Here is an 18,354-nt window from a genome sequence, read left to right on the forward strand (position 1 = left end):
GTGCCTTTTAGACACACTATGCATCAATCTTGAGGCTGATGTTGCTCAAACATCCCACTCTTCCTCCTCCTCCTCCTCCTCATCAGCACCATCATCCTTAGTAGTCAGTGCTGTGAAAGAGCCAAAGGACTGAGAAGGCTGTGCGACCTTGTTGGGGCCGGTGGGCTGCTTGGGTTGGGCAGCGGGGCGGGCCGCAGCCTCATCGCCAGAACCAGCTGAAGGGGCGCTCTTAGCAGCCTTCTTGGACTTGGTCTTAACAGTGCTCCATTCATCATCGTTCTGGAGCTGCTGGAGCTGCTCTTCTTCAGAAGGAAGAGACTCAATCCATTTGTTGTCGGCCTTGGGAGCCGTAGCGGAGGTGGAAGGAGCCTTCTCGAAAGTATCGAGAGGCTGGTGGAAGCCATTGGTCTGGGCGGCGGGGACATCGTTGGCAGCCTTGGGAGCTCCCTCCTTCCAAGCAGATGACTTGGCCTGGGCAGCAGTGAACTGGGAACCATCCTTGGCAGCACGTCCCTCGGCAATACGAGCGGCACGGCGTTGCTGCTCCTCGAGAGCCTTGCGTTCCTTCTCGTTCTCTTCACGGGCAGCCTTGGCAGCCTCAGCCTTCTTGCGGTTCTGGCGCTGCTTCTTGGTCTCGACAGGAGCCTCGACCTTGGGTGCCTTCTTGTTCTGCTTCTTGGGTTCGGTATCGGTCACACGAAGGACGGTTTGGCGAGCAGGGGCGGCCTCGAGCATATCGGAGACATCGCCAGCGACAGCGACAGCGGGTGCGGGTGTTACATCAGGGGTAGTGGCAGGAGACTGGTCATCGTCGGCGTCGGCACCAGTTGTAGATGACTGGGCCGACTCCTTCTCTTCGGTAGCACTGGCAACCTTGTTGGCGCGGGATTGCTTCACAGACTTTTCTCGCTGCTTGCCAGCATCAGACTTGGTGGCGAACTTGGTTCCTTCCTTAGCCTTTGCGAGCTGCCTGGCGAACTCGCGGTTGTCGATGTTTTCATCTTTCTCCTTGACACTACTCGACCAAGCACTGGTGTCTGGCTCAGCCTTAGGCTTCTTGGAGAATTCTTGAGCCTCTGATGCGAAGGCCTCCTGGCGTTGCTTCTTCTTTCGGTCTTCTTTACGTGTCTCTGGCTGTGTGGTCTTGGCAGGTTTGATTTGACCTTTGGCCTGAGCCCGAGCCTTTTGGGTGGACACATGATAAATGACATAGCCGACGCCAATCAGGGTGGCATAGGCCGTAAAGGTATAGAAGATGCTGTCCGGCATGATGTAGGAAGAACGTGGACGGGCTCTGCAGTAATGATTGTAGAGCTGCTTCAAGCTTCGTGCGAGCTTCGAGGCGCAGCTCGGGGTTCGGGATTTAGTGGAAATACGCGTGCGTTGTTGAGCACAGCGGCTGATCGGTGGAACGGTTACTCTTCGTCTTCCTCAATCAACCAAGCAAATCGAGGCAATTGCTATGCGTATTTGAGAGAAGGTGGACTGAGAGTGGGTGGGAGATCAAGCCAAGTAGGGGTTGTCGCAATTATAAGGCCAGATTGTCCTAAGCGAGCAATCAACCAATCGCCGTACGAGGGGAATGCCAGCAGTAAAGGAACAGACTGGGAAGAATGTAGAGTACCAGAAGATTAACTGACGTTGGAGAAAAGAAAATTGAAGGATAGGGGTAAATGAAGGAAGCAGTTGGAAGGAATTGATGAGTTTGGCGCAAATCAAACAGAGAAAACACCAGGTGGCTTGAAGTCAGTCAGCCAGTCGTTTTTGAGCTACCTGAGGCGAGGAAGGGTCCCGGGATAGACGAATTGGTTCCGACTGCAGGGGAGGTGACGGGAATCCGCTGAGAGAGCACCCGGCGCCAAGGTAGTGGACAGTGTGCAAATAGCTAAGCTGGGGAGCTCGAAGTTTCAAGTGGGGAAGATGAAGTAGCTCTAGGGCTATGTCTTGAGGTGAGGTACTTCAGGGTGAGGACTGGCTTATTGATGGGCTTTTGAGAAGACTTCAATTTCCCATAATGGTTTAAGAGAGAAAAGCTGTGCGTTATGGAAAAGAGAAGGGGAAATACTCTAGCAGAAGGTGAGAACAATAGGATCTATTACCTAAGTACAGTATCCAATTGACGGTTGGCTGAGTTGAGCTTTCAGTGTCATGACAAGCTCCTTCCACTGCAAGGTACAACACCAATGGGGTTGGGGACGACAGAGGTTGAGGCGAAGAAGCCAGAAATCAAATGGCAATGAGTGGGGTGAGCTTGCCCAGCTTTCAATTGGAAGGCAAAGGGTATGCAGGGGCACGAGAGCACTCCTTCCTATTAAATTGCCTGGAATTTTAGCAATCAATCGATACATACAATGTTCAAAGAGAATCAATAGAGAGCGGGAGTGGGGCAAATACCTGGTAGTTCCTGCTACCTTACTATGTACCTGCCTCCCTGTAGACAACAACCAAATTCAGTGAAGCCACGGAGCGGAGGCTTACTGTAAGCCGAGTACGTAGTATTCCGAGGGGGACGTCCATGGAATTTTAATGCATTGAAAGCCATGGATTATCAAATTTCTACACATAGCTTTACATCTCTTATCTCCTCTCTGTACCTATTAAAGGTGTGAATAAAAGCAGTCGATCTGATACAATTGCATCACGTGCCTATATCATGAATTCTAACAACAGAGACAGGAACAAAGCGATGGTAACCAGTAGCCATACAAAAAGGTTCCCGGATACTATAAATGAGACAGAGATCTGCTATAATAGCTGCCTCTTATCTGATACAGTATCGGCCCATGAGTTTGCCCAATGTCTCATTCTTACTTGGCAGTCCTCACTTCTCAGGGTATAACACAATACCAATATTCTTTTCTATGTAGCGGTTGGTCTCAGGCGTAATGCCAATCTGAGTACCCAACAATATCGCAACGGAAACTCACCAGGTCCAATGGAGCAATATACAAGCTGTACGTCTCTGTATAACCAACCCCCGCAACAACTTTCAACGTCTACCGGAGTTTTTTGATTGGCTACCGTTGGTTCAAGGTTGCACGATGCCTCATGACAGCTGCATGGAACCTAACCTGGAGCTTAAAAACCAGCAAACTCAACATTCTTGTGTTGCTGCTCTGTTTTGAGTGTCGTACAGGAAATGATAGCCAAGCAGGTAATGAAAGCTGATAACCATTCATGTCTCTATTAGCTGAACACCAAACAACCTTCCTGAGATAGGCAGTTCAGGTTTAACCTCAAGCTTATCTCAGCAGACTAACACCCCACCTGCCCAAAACTGAAGAGGGGAAATGCCACTCGGTTGGAGCGTGTGTGAACAAACACTTGGGTCCTGTTTCTCCATCTTGACTCATATTTTGAGCTCATATATAGAGTTTGATTCTTGATCTGGTTCTCATATCAGCTCAAGAAAAGGTTTATTTAAACACTCATCTTACTTCATATACACATTCAAAAAAGATTGACAGGTAAAATTACCATTGTCTATCTAGGCCGCCACTGAAGTTAAAGCATTTCCGTTCCAAGTTTGAAGATGGCTCCAAAACAGAAGATTATCATCGATACCGATCCCGGTATGTCCTAGACGGCATCTAGACTCTAGTATTATAAACTAATGTTTGCAAGGTGTCGATGATATCCTAGCTTTGCTTCTTGCCCTCAGTGCCAAACCTGAGGAGCTCGAGGTTCTTCTGGTATCTGTCACATACGGCAACGTTCCTCTGCAGAGGTGAGCATAGACATATTTATGCTATTATACTGTTACTAACAATTTAAATAGCTGCCTTCGAAATGTGGTCTCTGCCTTTCACGTCATTGAAAAGGAGCTCGAATGGAGGAAGTCTACAGGCAAGCCTGAAGGCTTTGGTGCCATGAAGGCAAACAAGCCCATTGTGGCTGTTGGTCCCGACCATCCTCTCTGCGACGAGGAGTTGATGGCCGACTACTTCCGTAGGTTTCCGCACTTCCCTGGGCTTCTTGTCGTGAACTGACGTAGTAAACTCATAGATGGAGTTGATGGCTTGCATAATGTTCATGAGGCCCATCCCGATTTGTCCCCAGCCGATACCTGGAAAGGCATCTTCGGCGATGGTGCCGAGGGTGGTGAACACTCCTCCCTCTTTACACCTTCCAAGACTCCATCTCACCAGGAGATTCTTCGAATTCTAAAGGAGAACCCCGCCGATACTGTTTCCATCCTGGCAGTTGGCCCTCTCACAAATGTTGCCCTGGCAGCCGCAGAAGACCCCGAGACTTTCCTTCGTGCGAAGGAGCTCGTAGTTATGGGCGGAGCTGTCAATGTCGAGGGCAACTGCACTCCTGTTGCAGAGTTCAATTGCTACGCTGATGCTGTAGCTGCTGCGCGAGTCTATGCGCTGACTTCTTTCAAGCCAAGCTCCACGATGCCTGTTATTCCCAAGGAGCTCTCAACACTAAAGGCATACCCCGAGAAACTTTCCCGCCAACTTAAGCTCACCCTTTGCCCTCTCGACATCACAACACCCCACCTAATTGGCAAGAATTACTTTAAGGAAAATATCCAGGCTCACATTGATGCTGGCAGTCCTCTTGCCAGATGGGTATCACACTTCGTTACAGGCTCGTTCAACAAGATTGAGGAGATGGAGGGAGATGAAAACGAACCCGGCCTGTCTCTTCACGATCCTCTAACGGTCTGGTATATGTTGACCCGAGATGATCCCAAGTGGAAGACTCCTGAGAAGCTCGAGGATATCCGTGTAGAGACGAGCGGTCAATGGACACATGGAATGCACGTAACTGATCGCAGGTTCAGGAAGAAGCCCGCCGAGGCTGCGGTTGCTCTCTCGGCCAACCCTAGTGAGGACCCTCAAATCCTGACTCTGGATGAGGTGCCTGGCGACGACCACGCCTGGTTGAGTGTGCTCAAGGGCAACCGCCTTAACCGAGTAATTGACTCTCCTGGTCACGATGTCTTCAAGGAAGTGCTCATGCAGCGAATCTTCGGTTAGGATCCAAGAATATCGACCTTATGTCAGTTCAATTACTCAAATAAATTCATTGTATCCGAAACAAAAAGCCTCTGTCGTAGTGAGGGCCAAGATAAATTGTCTAAAACTCCCTGTACTCAAACGCCTTGTGACCTCATCAGTGCCACGGGACAGGATACTCCCAGTTCTCCGGCCGTGGATGCTGTACCCTAAACAAACGAACATACGTGAAATAAAAAAAAATGTTGAGAATGTATAGCAAAAGTTGCTTTCCGCTGTGCCGGGTGTAGTCTATACATGTTTTATACCGCCAATCGCTGAACCCTTGACTTCTGTCCAGTTGATGCTATCGTCGAGCGCCTCATCTACGAGACCAATCGAGCATACGTTGTCACCGCGCACGAGGTAAAGGCCAAGGGGTACTTGAGCTGAGGGCTCATCGTCGTCGGGGGTTCGGATGATTCGTTCCACGGCGTTGTTCAAAACCTATTCGCATGCGGTGAGCTTTTGCTTTCTCGGGGGGTTAGATATAAGGCTCATACCAGGTTGGTTGTTTGGTCACATGCTGCCATTGTGCCGACTAGAATACGAGAGTCGGCTGTGACGATCAAGACCTTCTCTTGGTGGGTGTTAGCAAGCTGATGAGGTCGGTAGAGCTCAAGGAGGGGTGTCTCACTGTTAAGATATCCGCCCAGGGTAGCCATGATGTTTGTCAAGCGTGTTCACGGCACAGCGAAGCGTGGTAGGGAAGGTTTAGAGTATAGGTTCGGTAGAGTACGTAAAATCTCGAGTGCCTCGTAGCTTATTGTTGGACTCTTTGTTAGCGGGATTTGGTTGAAGCTGTTATGCTTGTTGCAGGTGCCTGAGTTGGACTTTTTGGAGGAGCTTCTGTATATTGGCGCTAATCCTGATTAGGTTTGCTTGCACGACAGCACACGACAAGCTGGGTATTCGTTGGCAGGTAGGTATATGCAATGGCTGATACGTGAGGTTCTTTGTTGGAGGCATATTCTTGGTGTATTTGTTTTATCCAGTGTTTTCAGTATTTACAATTCTAGAAATTCTTACTCGTTATGTGCCTGTGCTGAACCATTCACGCAAAGGGTAGGATCAAACCTTCAGCAACACTCCGGAAAACTGGACGCAAAGCCACTACTATCCCATGGTTGGATTTCGAGAATGATGTGTCGACTGTGTTGGCAAGCCAGAGTAGATTCGATAATAGTAAACACGCTACAGGAAGGACGCAGATCTTACACTGGCCCTGTCTGGCTTCCGCTCAGATTTCTCAATCACGACTCACGTCTACAGAAAGCTACACTGCGTGAAACAGACGAACGAATATAAGCACCAGATTCCAAGCAGCCAACAAGCGAACCTATGATGGATGGTGCCTGTAACAGCCGGCACGGTGATCCGGGTGTGTACAAAATAGAACGTCACGCATAGGCAAGGCTGCCTCTACGGGCGCAACATCACAAGAGAGAGCAACGGCAGAACAGCACAACAACCATCAAATTCAGGAAATCTTCTCCACTACCCAGGCAAGCCTAAGCAAGTAATGAAAACTTGAGCACATGTAGTTCGCGTCACCTGGAGGCAGTGTAATACCAGGGACACAGTGGGCAGAATCATGTGCAAGCACAGAGGAAACTGCCCTCTGACCAAAAATAGGAATAATCAATGTTGATGTCCTTAGACATCTTTCAGAGATTAAACTGAAAAGAACAGATACTACACTTGATCTAAGCCAAAAGGCAAAGAGAGCTAAGGAGAAAAGGAAAAGAAAAAAGCGAAGCTTGAGGCGACGCAGGCGGAAATTTATAGAGCTACCTGAAGGCGGTGAGTGCGAGTGATCGGCAGAATCTTTTTGGCGAGAGCCTCAGGCTCTAAGCGTTGCTGCAACTTGGGTTGGGGACGAGAAATTACTAAGGTAGGAGCTCTCGGTTGTGAGCTTTAGGCGAGAGGAAGGACCAACCACATTCATGTCAAGGAAACGAGAAATGGAGAGTGCGTGGACGTACTCTGTAGAAGACTGCAAGTTGCAAACAGGTATGTACCTAGTATGGGGTAGCTTGATGCCAACAAGAAACTATCACCACTAGCCAACAGTTCTTTGACAAATAGTATAGAAAATAGCAGCAGTCAAGCTCAAGATGTATGGAGCTGTATGTATCGGTTAATCATTAAATGTCAGCTGATTTAGGCGGAGTGTGATACTGTGAATAATTTATTGTTATGGAATTTCACCTACATCGACCTTTGTCGTGTACTAACCAGCAAGTTTTCTAGAGGAGTTCTACGACAACTTCTTAACTACTAAGGTATTAGAGGGGAATAAGATACGCAGGGACATTGATGTTTGCATGGGGCTTTCACAAGGGCGAACATGAGAGGCAGGTAGGTATTTAGAGGTACAGTTAAAGACCTGAATTTGCATCGACAGACTTCGAGCTCAGGAATTATTTATTTAAATTTGTTGCGACACCAGATGCCACCTTCTAACAATCTCATCTCGATAGATTCCTAGGTCATGAGCTGAATCAGAGTACATTGGCTGAGGACGTCTGCAGCCTGCATCCGAACGCCGTATTGCGAGAGCACTCTCCCTAATAGCTTGCTCAACTAGAGCCATCCTTTGTCATACATAAGACACCCACCCTTTTCCCCAGATAGACGGGTGTCATGAACTCAAGGAAATCCGTAACGCCTCTTTATCCAGTACTCTACAATGACTGTATGGTAGATATATCGTGGCTTAATCTTCAACAAGCTCACCCTCTTCGTCTTCCGAGAGCTTAGCTCGTTTCTCTGCCCTATCGCTCTTCGTGTCGCCGTCATCTGGTTCTCTTCGCTTGAGCGGTGATTTGGATGCGACCTCGTTCTCGTCGAGTTTAGACTGGGATCCCAAATGCCGTCCCTCACTATCCTTGCTGGCACCGTTCACTCTGGAGCTCACACCAGGGCTCCGACTCGCACGATCGATTTCCAGTGGGGTGCCGGTGGTTGATGATAATGTGTCTGGTTGGCTCAGCAAGGTGTCACCTCGTCTTCTGGTGTTCTCAAGGTGAAAGGCTGGTGACGGCAGCGACGGGTTCTGCTTTCTAAGCGGATTCTCCGTGTAAAACTGTCGCATCACTTCGATAGCCTGAGAACAAAGGACCTCGTCGCCCTTCAAGTGTTTCCACCATGGCTCGCCACCAATGTCATCGATTTGTTGATTTGTATGGACGCTTGCGAAGAAGATGGCACTAATGGCAACATCCCGGGCTTCTATCAACAGAGGAATAGACGTGAGGCAGGCGTCGTTACAGAAAGCCCAAGCGGCTTGTCGCAAGTGCTTGTTGTGCACTATCTCGAGTTTTCCGAGTAGCTCAAACAAATGGCGATAGGGGTTGTCAACCATCAGGTCGAATGTGAGTTGCTCAAGCATGACCTCTTCGTATGTAAGGATGCTGTCTCGCCATCGCCAGTACTCCTTGCTTTGCTCGTCAATGATGAGTTTGGTATTTTTTTGCGCAACCTTGGCCACCGCTATGATGATGTCTTTTGTCTTGCGGCAGTTCTCCTCCACCTTGTTGGCTAAGAACAGCGCTGTTGCTGCTATGTTCTGAACTACAGTGTCAGTTGCAGTTGCGAAAAAAAACTTCCAGGCGACTCAATCAGGAGAAGACTTCCATTGCCCAAGAGGCTTTGGAATTAGTAGCGTAGTCAGGAAAACTCACATAATGATGAATCCCGCCCTTTTCTTGCACCATATGACAGCGCATGTAGAAGCGATGAAAGAAAACACCAGCTACCCAAAGCGTAATCTGAGGAAGATCCAGCATGACGCCAGCTTGGTATATGAAATTAACGCCCTTTGCCCTACGCATCCGCTCATCGGCCGGTGTGATACCCTCAACGATACTAGGCGTGCTCCGCACCTCGTCCGACGTGAATGCCCATTGATTGAAGACGTTTACTGGTGTTTGTGCGCCGGATCGCGCTGGCGACTGGGGTTGGCGCGCCTGGGGGCGAGGGGGAGATGTTCGTGTTGAATGTTGCGGAGGGGTTGGGACAGCGGGGGGGACAGCATCGCGTCGTCTGGGAGACCTTGATCTTGAATCGCGCTCAGGTCGGTTGCCGGTAGGCATTGTTGGAGGTTGATATCCTTCCCTAGGAGGCCGGTAGCGATCGATGCTCGCCATGGCAGGCGATTTCAGGTCGGCTTGACGATATTAATTGGACAGAAGGGGAAATAGTTCATGTGAGAAATTTGACAGTTGTAAGGGTGGTGATGATGATTAATGACCGTTGGGCGTAAGTTGAAAGTGATGCGAAGTCTGAGTTAGAGCCTGGTTAGTCTGAAAGGAACCTGATCTTGAACGGTTCGGCAAGCAAGGGGACAGTAGACAAGGTCTTGGCGTTATCTAATCACTACAGTGGCTAGAGTGGATACATGATCCAATGAGCGTTTGTGTCACTCTATTCAAGCGGATGAAACAATAGCCCAGAGATCCACTTGAAATGAAAGGCGTTCCTTTTGGGATGATTGACTACCGACGTCAATTTGGGGCAATAATATGTATTATTCTTATTGTTTGTTATTAGCAAATTTTGGGGGTATCTTGTTGTTTAGTGTAGTCTGTCTAAACCAGATCTATTGTCTAGATTCCCTCGCCATCATTTCGCCCCCAGAGTTTGACTGTGCGATCGTGGCCTCCACTGACAATCCACTTGCCGTCCCTGCTGTAGTCTACACTGGCGACTGGACCTGTGTGGCCACTGAGTGTTTGCACCAGTGTCCAGTCATCGGCCGAGAATACCTTGACGTTTCTGTCAAAGCCACTCGAGATGAAGAACGTGCCAGACTTCTTGGGTAGCTGCGCGCCCTTCTCATCAACACCGGGTGGAATACCAGTAAGGGGGTCATCGAGACCCTTGTACCATCGCATATCAGAGACAGCGCTGGTATGCGCACCAACACCACCTGTCCTTTGAACCTTTCGAACATCCCAGCACTTGATCCAACCGTCAGCCGATCCAGATAGCACTCTATGCCCATCGGAGCTCCAGTCTAGCGCGTGAATAGGTTTGATGTGTCCGTCCAGGTGTCCGTCTAAAATCATGACTGTGCGCCCAGATCTCAGATCCCAAATTCTGCCAATACTGTCAAGACCCGCGCTAGCGAGTAGGGATCCATCAGTATTAAAACTGACAGCATAAACACCTCTTGAGTGGCCTTCTTGGAGGAGAACTTCTGTGGTCGTTTCAACATCCCAGAGGCGCCACGAAGTATCCTCAGATGCAGAGGCTAGATGACGACCGGAAGGATGAAACTCGATACGGCAAACTCGCTGTGAGTGTCCTTCGAGGGTTGCCAAGGGAGTATCTTGGTTCAGAGACCACATATGGATAGATCCTTCGGCACCACCTGATGCCAGGTTAACGGAATCAGGCGATACATTGTTCTCCTGGAGAGTGGCACCAGGGAACCAAGATAAACCGCTGATCTTGTTTGTATGACCACGGAAGTTCATCTTTTGGTTCAAGCTTGGTATTTCGACCAGCTTGACTTGGCCACCCCAGTTACCGACAGCCACCAGCTCACCGTTGGGAGATATACGTGTCATACTGACATGGCGCTCACCAACAGTCTGACTACCTTGAAGTTCGAATGCTTGTAATCTCTCCTTAACCTGTTTGCGAAACTTGACATGGGTGCGTAATGGAATCGTGGACTCGGCCTTTTGGAATTGCGTCCTCTGCTTCGCTCGTGGTAGAGAGTATTCGGCAATTTTCAACCGCGCTTGTTGGAGTTCAGGCCCGCCTCGAGAGTAAAATTCCTCCTCCTGGTCTTCTTCTTGATCGTCGTCGGCGTCTCCCATATCGATATCGCCATTTTCTATCCCTGTAATTTCGGCCTGGATCGTGAGAAGCTCGCGCAAACGATCTCGTCGGTCAACCAGTGCCTCTCCAAAAAGTGTGACGGGCTCGCCCATCTCCCGGAGCTTTGCACGAACTCGTGTGTCATCTGTAGGAACTGCTATTGTTGCTGCCAAGCGTTTGCGATTGAACTGGTTGAGGATTGCGGAAGCCTTCTCGGATGGGACGCCAGTTCCTCCCATGGCGATATCATAGTCGTGGTCGTCGGGAATATCCTCAAGGGCGATGCCTTGAGGTTCAGCATCCTCGACATACGCTTGCCGCGATGGGTGCATCATCTTGGCTAGCGAGCTGCAAGTTGTTTAGATGATAAATTTGCAGTTAGAAAAGCAACGTTTGATTTATATGATTGGTTGTTTTGCCAGGTCACGGTCAAGATGTTGGTAATATCCAGGTTTTTCTGTCAAAATGTCGTTGTTGATGATAGGCTACGGCCTTGTCGTTCTGCGCGCGGTCTTGGATTGGCAGGCGTGAAATTTCCAGACGCGAGCTCCTAGCTCGCACATGCGACGGGAGTTTATTTCGCCGATGGCCGACGATTAAATGGGGTACCTGGAGAATCACAAGCTAAAAACTTGACATGACATGACCAACCAATGGTTTACTTCTACACGATCGATCATCGCATGCACCAGGGCTGCCAGGCCTATTGGTGATGTCAGTGTCTGGAGACTTTCATGCCTTGTGATGCTGACACGAGGAACTAAATCCTGAAATGTACAGGAACATGGGACGCCCAAGATTTGCTTGTTGCATTTCTTATTGACACCAACAATAACACGATTCAAGGGCGCAGCCAAGTCCATGCTCTGCAGCCACAAAATTAAAGAATAAAGGGGCATGGCGAGGCAATGATTAATGCGACAAACTTTGTCTCCCTTAACACCCGAGTCTCAGTCTCACGGTCCATGGCCTTAGCTTGTGCCTGGCCTTGGGCACTAATTAACCAACGAATGAGTGGAATTCCAGGTTCCAGTAGCCAGGTTTGGTAGGTATTGAGGTAATGATGTGTTGTCCATATTCCCCTGGCTGGCTTATTATGATGACTTGTATTAGTCTCAGGGGGCTATTTTTACGTACAATATCGACACTTTAGTGGTTGTCTGTATCACCCGCTTACTAGGGCCCCCCGAGCCTTTAATTCCTCCCCGCGTTCCAAGTGGACGCTCGGGCAATCAGCAGGGGTATGAAGAGGAAAAAGTTGATTGATTGACGGCCCAGCCGAGAGCCCGGCGCACAGGACCAGGCCACCTCTAATACGGGCTGCATCACAGGCGCAGCGCAGGTCATGTTCTGCAGCCAATGCACGCAGGGCCCGCCTAAAAAAGCCTGAAAGTTACAGCTGGAATTATAGCGTCCGGGACACTGCAATAGGCAGGCAAGGCACCAAACGGGCAGGCCACTAAAAAAAATCCTATTTTTTGTTAGTGGAGGTAAATACTAAGTAAGACCCGTCCGTTTGTCTTGCGGCCCTTTCTTTCTCTTCTTTTTCCTCCTCACACCATACTGGTGAACAACAGTTTAACGTATACCCACGATATCTCCCCGTTGCCAAATGCATATAGCAAAGCCTGCCGTCCTTCGTACTTCTTTCTTCCGATACCAGATGCGTGTCGTGAACTTCTACGGGACCGAGCCTCACTTCGAATCACAGCCCCGCGCAGATCCGGAGCGCCGACGAGGATTTCCTTGAATATCACGATTCTCTGCACTTGTCCACAACTTGATTTGGACGAGTGTTGCGTGGTATAGCTGCCAGAGCATAACCGTGCCGTTCCTTACCCTCGAACCCACAGACTCCCACTTATACCGGCCGCCATGATAAGCCACGCACCTGCCGCGGTTAACACCGTCCGCGGCTTTCAGACTACACCTGCTACCTCGGGCGACGAGGACTCAGACCCTGGACACAGCGAGGTCCCTACCCCCCGACGAAAGACTGCCGGACGAACCGTCATCAACGATGTAGTAAGCGCCAACTGCAGCCCTATTATTCGAGCATCTTCTCCCGCTGTTTCGGGTATCGCAAAGCTGCGCATGCAGATGGAACCTCTTAGCCTGGACGGAGGATCCCCCTTATCCATGAGCCGCTCTGGAAGCCAGCAAGGCATCGCCCATGATTTTCGGAAGCAGATGATCAGCCGCACACAGAGCCGAGAGGATGTTCGTAGTGAGGCTGGAAGCGAGATTTCAGACAGCTCTATTAGTTACGAAGTAAACCTCGAGCACGATTTCGCTAGCGAAAGTGTTCGCGAGCGCAATGGATATCTTGGAACCCTCGAAGGTGGCCTTGCGCCGAACCGTAAGATGGCATCGGAGGACTTTGAACAGTTGCGATGCCTCGGCAAGGGTACATATGGCACCGTACTTCTAGTCAAACAGCGTGCGACAGGAAGGCTTTACGCTCAGAAGCAGTTCAAGAAAGCCTCCCTGGTGGTCCATAAGAAGCTCATCGAGCAGACCAAGACTGAACGACAGATTCTCGAATCCGTCAACAGACACCCGTTCGTTGTCAAGCTGTTCTACGCTTTCCAGGACCACGAGCAACTGTACCTTATTCTCGAGTACGGACAGGGTGGCGAGCTCTTCACCCACCTTGACACCGAGAAGATGTTCTCCGAGACTGTAGCTGCTTTCTACATGGCGGAAATGCTCCTGGCTATTTCGCACTTGCACAACGATCTTGGTGTGGTATACCGCGATCTTAAGCCGGAAAATTGCCTTCTGGATGCCGAAGGCCATCTTCTTCTGACCGACTTCGGTCTCTCCAAGGTCTCTAGTGACCAGACCGAGGATTGTAACTCGATGTTGGGAACTGTCGAGTACATGGCGCCTGAAGTTGTGCTTGGGAAGAAATACGGAAAAGCGGTCGACTGGTGGTCCTTTGGAGCGCTTGGGTACGACCTGATGACTGGAAACCCGCCTTTCCGTGGCCAGAACCACGCCAAGATCCAGGACAACATTGTCAAGCAGAAGTTGGTGCTTCCTTACTTCTTGAGCGCCGACGCCAAAGATCTCCTTACCAGACTTCTTCGCAAGGACCCCAAGAAACGTCTAGGAGCAGTGATGCCCAATGATCTTACGACCATGAAGAAGCACCGGTTCTTCCGCAAGATTGACTGGAAGAAGCTCGCGGACCGGGAGCTCGAGCCACCGATCCAGCCTATGATCACGGATCCTGAGCTGGCCGAGAACTTCGCTCCCGAGTTTACCGAGCTTGCCATCAGCCCAGTACTGCCCAACAAGGATTCATGGCCCCGAAGTCTCCCTAAGGACGAGCTCTTTGGTGGATTCAGCTTTGTGGCGTCTTCGAGCCTGTTGAACGAAGACCGATTTGCGGCATATGCCCAGACATGATGATGACGGTTGAGAAAGAAGGCGAGGAGTTGGATGAATGTGGTTGATTTTCAAGATTGCTGCGTACTGTTTTCGGGATGTTTTTGCTTTTGAGTCATCACTACAAGAAGATCCAGCCGTCCGTGGCTATTAGACTTAGATGAAATTGTTATTTTGTTGTATCGAATCGCATAAAGTCAATTTCTCTTGATACCGGATTCTGAGTTCCGTGTGACCTTGCTAGTACAGTATGTTTGGCCTGCCCAAAACGTGCAAAAGGCCGGACAAGTGACAATCAACGGGCTGGACAGACCAACGCCAGTCGGAGGCTTAGGTTTACGATTGGCACCTGCATGTGCGTTTCGAGCTATAACGCGACTAGTGGTGTTGATGTTCGGGGTTGGAAAGCAGAAATAGAAGGTGTAGTAGAGGCGGTAAAATAGACACTCGTATCAGCGGGATGAACAACGGCATACGGTATGACATTGAGACACGTATTAGGGCTTTGCAAATTGATGACTGACCAGTCAATGGTGTTGAGGGATCGTTGAACGAATAACACGATCCGTCTAACTGGGAGTACAGTATCAAGGTTAATGTGAAGGTTAATGTGAAAGGCACAGCATCCAGTAACTACAAAGGTATCATGAGATTGACCTGACCCAGTGACTTGGTTGCTCTCGCTTACTGTACAGGACTAGCTTCATGGCGTAAACTATTTGATAGACCGCAGCTCAACCTCAAACTCGAAAAGGAGGGCCGCGCAAGCATCCTCTACTAGGCGTCAATGGTTGCATGCCAATGAAGCCTTGAGACGTAATAGCAGGAGTATGGAGATCAAGGTTAAATATCTTGGCATCATTGATGTCTCTGCTTTGTGATGATTGAACAATCAAGCTAATGAATGCTCTTAGCTATCAGGATGGTAGTTTTGTCAACCTTAAAATTTAAGAGTACCTACTGTGGTTCCATTGGCATGTTTTGAAGAACAAAAGGTGACGTACTCATCGAGGCTAATGAGGTATTCAGAGTTCCAGACCCCTGATGGCGTTGCAAACGAGAACAATGTTATTGGGCGGCCCTAGGAAGAGTCAAGTCGGTTAATGCAAAATTCAATCTAATCAAACGTTATACGGTAAAGCCTATAGAAGGCTGTTGTTTCGGTGGTCTATGTGGGATAGCAGTGCTTTAAAGACAATACGAATACTCAACTGTATTTCTAGTGGGATAATGCCCCAGTTCGGGTCGACAATTGCTCCGGACGAAGAAGCATAAATCGATCATTTACCCCATCGGGCAGTTACAGCCCTGAATGAGAATCCTGACGTGGAGGCATCAAATCTCCATACAGATGCTACCCAATAAACAATCCTGCGGGGAGATCCTTGTAGTGGGCGGCCGCCTATTATTAACTCGCTGTATCAAATTCGTCCCTACTGTAAAAGAGTGAGCGCGTATTCGAACAACAAAGATATCGCTGAAACAGACGCCGTTTCTCGCCCACTTGCTCGGATACCGGCTGGCTCGAGGCACACAATACATCTTGTGAACGGCTACAGTTTCAAAGTCATGATGCCTCCACTTGTCAAAGATGTTCTTCATCCAATCACTACAGCGCCATGACTGCGCCCTGAATCTTTCAAACGACCTCGTTACAAGCCTTCTCGGCACTGCGACCCGAATGGCTACCTAGGTCGGCCAGCGTTAAAACTAGTGGCCTGTCACTGGAATAGCAATAGAGTGATCTAGACTGAGGCAGTGCGGGTGAAACCTTAAAATGCTTGTCTAATCTTGGCCTTTGACATATCAAGGGCGGATCCGAGTACAAGCGAGCTTGCTTTGAGCTGACGACAGCGTCAAACAAGGCCACTAATGACGGCATCTGAATTGTCATCTGCCGAGAGACCCTTGGTATGTACATAGAAAGAAAGGTAAACGTTAGTGGTACAACGCAAGCGTGGCTTTTGCTACGTATAGCGAAAAAGCCAAGCGTTTATCTACCGTATTCCAGTCAACCAGTGGAAAGCTCAGCCCGCAGAATGGAGCGTTTCGAAGGAGAAAGGAACGGCCCCCTGGTCACCATCTAGATCTGTGCTGCTTACTTTTCTTTATATGAGCTACCCATTGCCCCCCTCCTGTAAGCATGCCAATCTCGACAGAAAATTTCCTCATTCGCAAATAAAATCAAAGACTAGTTTGATAGTTTGACTCGTCTTTATTCACATTAAAAAAAAGGACAATGAAGTGGTCAACTAGCTCATTGCTAGCGGCGCTGTGTAAGTCGGCCTCTACCACGTTAACCAAGCATATTTATTTCTACCTTAAACTAACAATATTTATTCAGGTGCCCCTAGCGTACTCGCTATCACATCTGAATTCTGCCCAAAGAATGGCAAGGTTTGCTTCACCTGGGGCGTCCCAGAAGCCTCCGCCAGCTCAGGATCCGGCCCCATCTATTTCCAGCTCAAGGCACCAACAAGTATGTCATGGGCAGGTCTCGGTATCGGCGACCGAATGTCTGGCTCCCAGATGTTCATAATGTATCAGGACGGAAAGGGCAATGTCACTCTGAGCCCAAGACCAGGAACAGGCAATGTCATGCCTCGGTACTCGAAGATGGACGGACTCGAGCTATTGGAAGGTTCTGGAGTAAAGGGCAATGAGATGATTGCCAATGTTCGATGCAACGGCTGCAAGAACCTGAATCTCAAGGGTTCTGACCTGTGGATTGCCGCCTGGCTGTCTGGCAACTCTATGGATTCGACAAGCCCCTCCGAAGCCATTTCTCAGCACGATGATCACGCTACCTTTGATGTCGACCTGGTCAAAGCCTCGATGACCTCCGATAGCAACCCGTTCCTTTCCGCCAACACAAACCAAGGTGGCTCCAGCTCTGGTGGCGCCGTGTCCGAGACATCTAGCCGTGGTGCAAGCAGTACGGTTAAGCTGGCCCACGGTATCATCATGTCTATTGTATTCATCGCCGGATACCCTCTGGGCGCCGTTCTCATGCCCATGCTTGGCAAGTGGATCATCCATGCCGGCTGGCAGGTCGTTATGTTGCTCCTGATGTGGGCTGGATTCGGACTTGGATATGTCTATGCCAGAGACGGAGGATATGTAAGTTTGCCCTGCGATGCACTCGCACTTGTACAAAATGTTACCCAAGTATCAATACTAACAATTGTGTTACTTCAGTGGGGAAAGCAAGCTCACACCCGAATGGGCACTGCAGTCTGTGCTCTGATCACCCTTCAGCCCATTCTTGGTTACATGCATCACCGATACTTCCTCAGCCATGGCGGGCGAGGCATCATCAGCCATGTCCATATCTGGTTCGGCAGAGCACTCATGATCATCGGTATCGTAAACGGCGGTCTTGGTCTACAGCTCGCAAACTCGTCTAAGGCATACATCATTGCATACTCAGTCATTGCAGGTCTTGCTGCTGTTCTCTATCTCGGTGCTGCCATTGTTGGTGAGAGGCGACGATCGGCTTCTCGCGTTAAGCAGATTTCACCTCAGATGTCTCAGGAGGAGGCACGATAATTTGGTTCGGCCGGAGTTGAAAGTGGCAGAAGCTGTTGTGCTTAACAAGGTGTTTCGGAGCTCGTAACTTGTGATACCAAGGATCTTTGGGCCACTGGGCTCAAACCCTATAAGTTGAAAGAGGCTATTATTTATTAGCCCGTTTTTTTGTTTCTTCTTATCTTATTATAGAGTTAGCAAATGTGCATAATTGTATTAAACGACTAAATATTATATATAATGCTGGGCACCTGTCTCGTTTGGTTGCATTGTCGTCATACGCACTACATATGCATGCATGAACCCAAGTTTTGAAGAACAAAACGGTCGCGTAGCCTGTTTGAGCATAATTAAAGATGTCGAGATCAATGCAAAGAGAATAGTAAAAAAGTCAAAAATACCCTTAAACTCATGCGTCAGAAGCAGGTCATATAGCAATGATGCGTGTAAGTGAGCTTTGACGTCGTTGATCAAGTCCCGAGTGTCACGTTCGAGATGGGAGGGTCAAAACCAAGATCCGATCCTCACGGCAGCCAATCAATCATCCCACATGTCACGTGCATATCACCCGTGATGCTCCGGTAGCCGCTGAGAA

At 49.2% G+C, this 18,354-nt stretch overlaps 7 protein-coding genes across 7 annotated transcripts; 3 read left to right on the forward strand and 4 right to left on the reverse strand.

Moving 5' to 3' along the window:
- Window positions 1–45: 45 nt before the first annotated feature.
- On the reverse strand, window positions 46–1,269 carry FPOAC1_000485 (uncharacterized protein; the record flags this gene model as incomplete). The annotated part of the gene is made up of 1 exon (XM_044845100.1): window positions 46–1,269. The coding sequence occupies one exon, from the start codon at window positions 1,267–1,269 to the stop codon at window positions 46–48; it is 1,224 nt and encodes a 407-aa protein (XP_044711016.1).
- A 2,263-nt stretch (window positions 1,270–3,532) lies between these two features.
- On the forward strand, window positions 3,533–4,988 carry FPOAC1_000486 (uncharacterized protein; the record flags this gene model as incomplete). The annotated part of the gene is made up of 4 exons (XM_044845101.1): window positions 3,533–3,572; window positions 3,625–3,727; window positions 3,779–3,948; window positions 4,006–4,988. 4 exons carry the CDS (start codon window positions 3,533–3,535, stop codon window positions 4,986–4,988), a joined length of 1,296 nt encoding a protein of 431 aa, XP_044711017.1.
- Window positions 4,989–5,258: 270 nt separating this feature from the next.
- FPOAC1_000487 (uncharacterized protein) lies at window positions 5,259–5,671 on the reverse strand (the record flags this gene model as incomplete). The annotated part of the gene is made up of 2 exons (XM_044845102.1): window positions 5,259–5,453; window positions 5,510–5,671. The coding sequence occupies 2 exons, from the start codon at window positions 5,669–5,671 to the stop codon at window positions 5,259–5,261; spliced, it is 357 nt and encodes a 118-aa protein (XP_044711018.1).
- Window positions 5,672–7,725: 2,054 nt separating this feature from the next.
- Window positions 7,726–9,157, reverse strand: FPOAC1_000488 (uncharacterized protein; the record flags this gene model as incomplete). Its single annotated transcript, XM_044845103.1, has 2 exons — window positions 7,726–8,577; window positions 8,693–9,157. The coding sequence occupies 2 exons, from the start codon at window positions 9,155–9,157 to the stop codon at window positions 7,726–7,728; spliced, it is 1,317 nt and encodes a 438-aa protein (XP_044711019.1).
- A 459-nt stretch (window positions 9,158–9,616) lies between these two features.
- On the reverse strand, window positions 9,617–11,173 carry FPOAC1_000489 (uncharacterized protein; the record flags this gene model as incomplete). The annotated part of the gene is made up of 1 exon (XM_044845104.1): window positions 9,617–11,173. The coding sequence occupies one exon, from the start codon at window positions 11,171–11,173 to the stop codon at window positions 9,617–9,619; it is 1,557 nt and encodes a 518-aa protein (XP_044711020.1).
- A 1,540-nt stretch (window positions 11,174–12,713) lies between these two features.
- FPOAC1_000490 (uncharacterized protein) lies at window positions 12,714–14,252 on the forward strand (the record flags this gene model as incomplete). The annotated part of the gene is made up of 1 exon (XM_044845105.1): window positions 12,714–14,252. The coding sequence occupies one exon, from the start codon at window positions 12,714–12,716 to the stop codon at window positions 14,250–14,252; it is 1,539 nt and encodes a 512-aa protein (XP_044711021.1).
- A 2,218-nt stretch (window positions 14,253–16,470) lies between these two features.
- Window positions 16,471–17,780, forward strand: FPOAC1_000491 (uncharacterized protein; the record flags this gene model as incomplete). Its single annotated transcript, XM_044845106.1, has 3 exons — window positions 16,471–16,507; window positions 16,576–17,351; window positions 17,430–17,780. The coding sequence occupies 3 exons, from the start codon at window positions 16,471–16,473 to the stop codon at window positions 17,778–17,780; spliced, it is 1,164 nt and encodes a 387-aa protein (XP_044711022.1).
- Window positions 17,781–18,354: the final 574 nt, after the last annotated feature.

The sequence above is a fragment of the Fusarium poae genome, chromosome 1 (assembly GCF_019609905.1).
Source record: "Fusarium poae strain DAOMC 252244 chromosome 1, whole genome shotgun sequence".
In the NCBI taxonomy this organism is placed as follows: Eukaryota; Fungi; Ascomycota; class Sordariomycetes; order Hypocreales; family Nectriaceae; genus Fusarium; species Fusarium poae.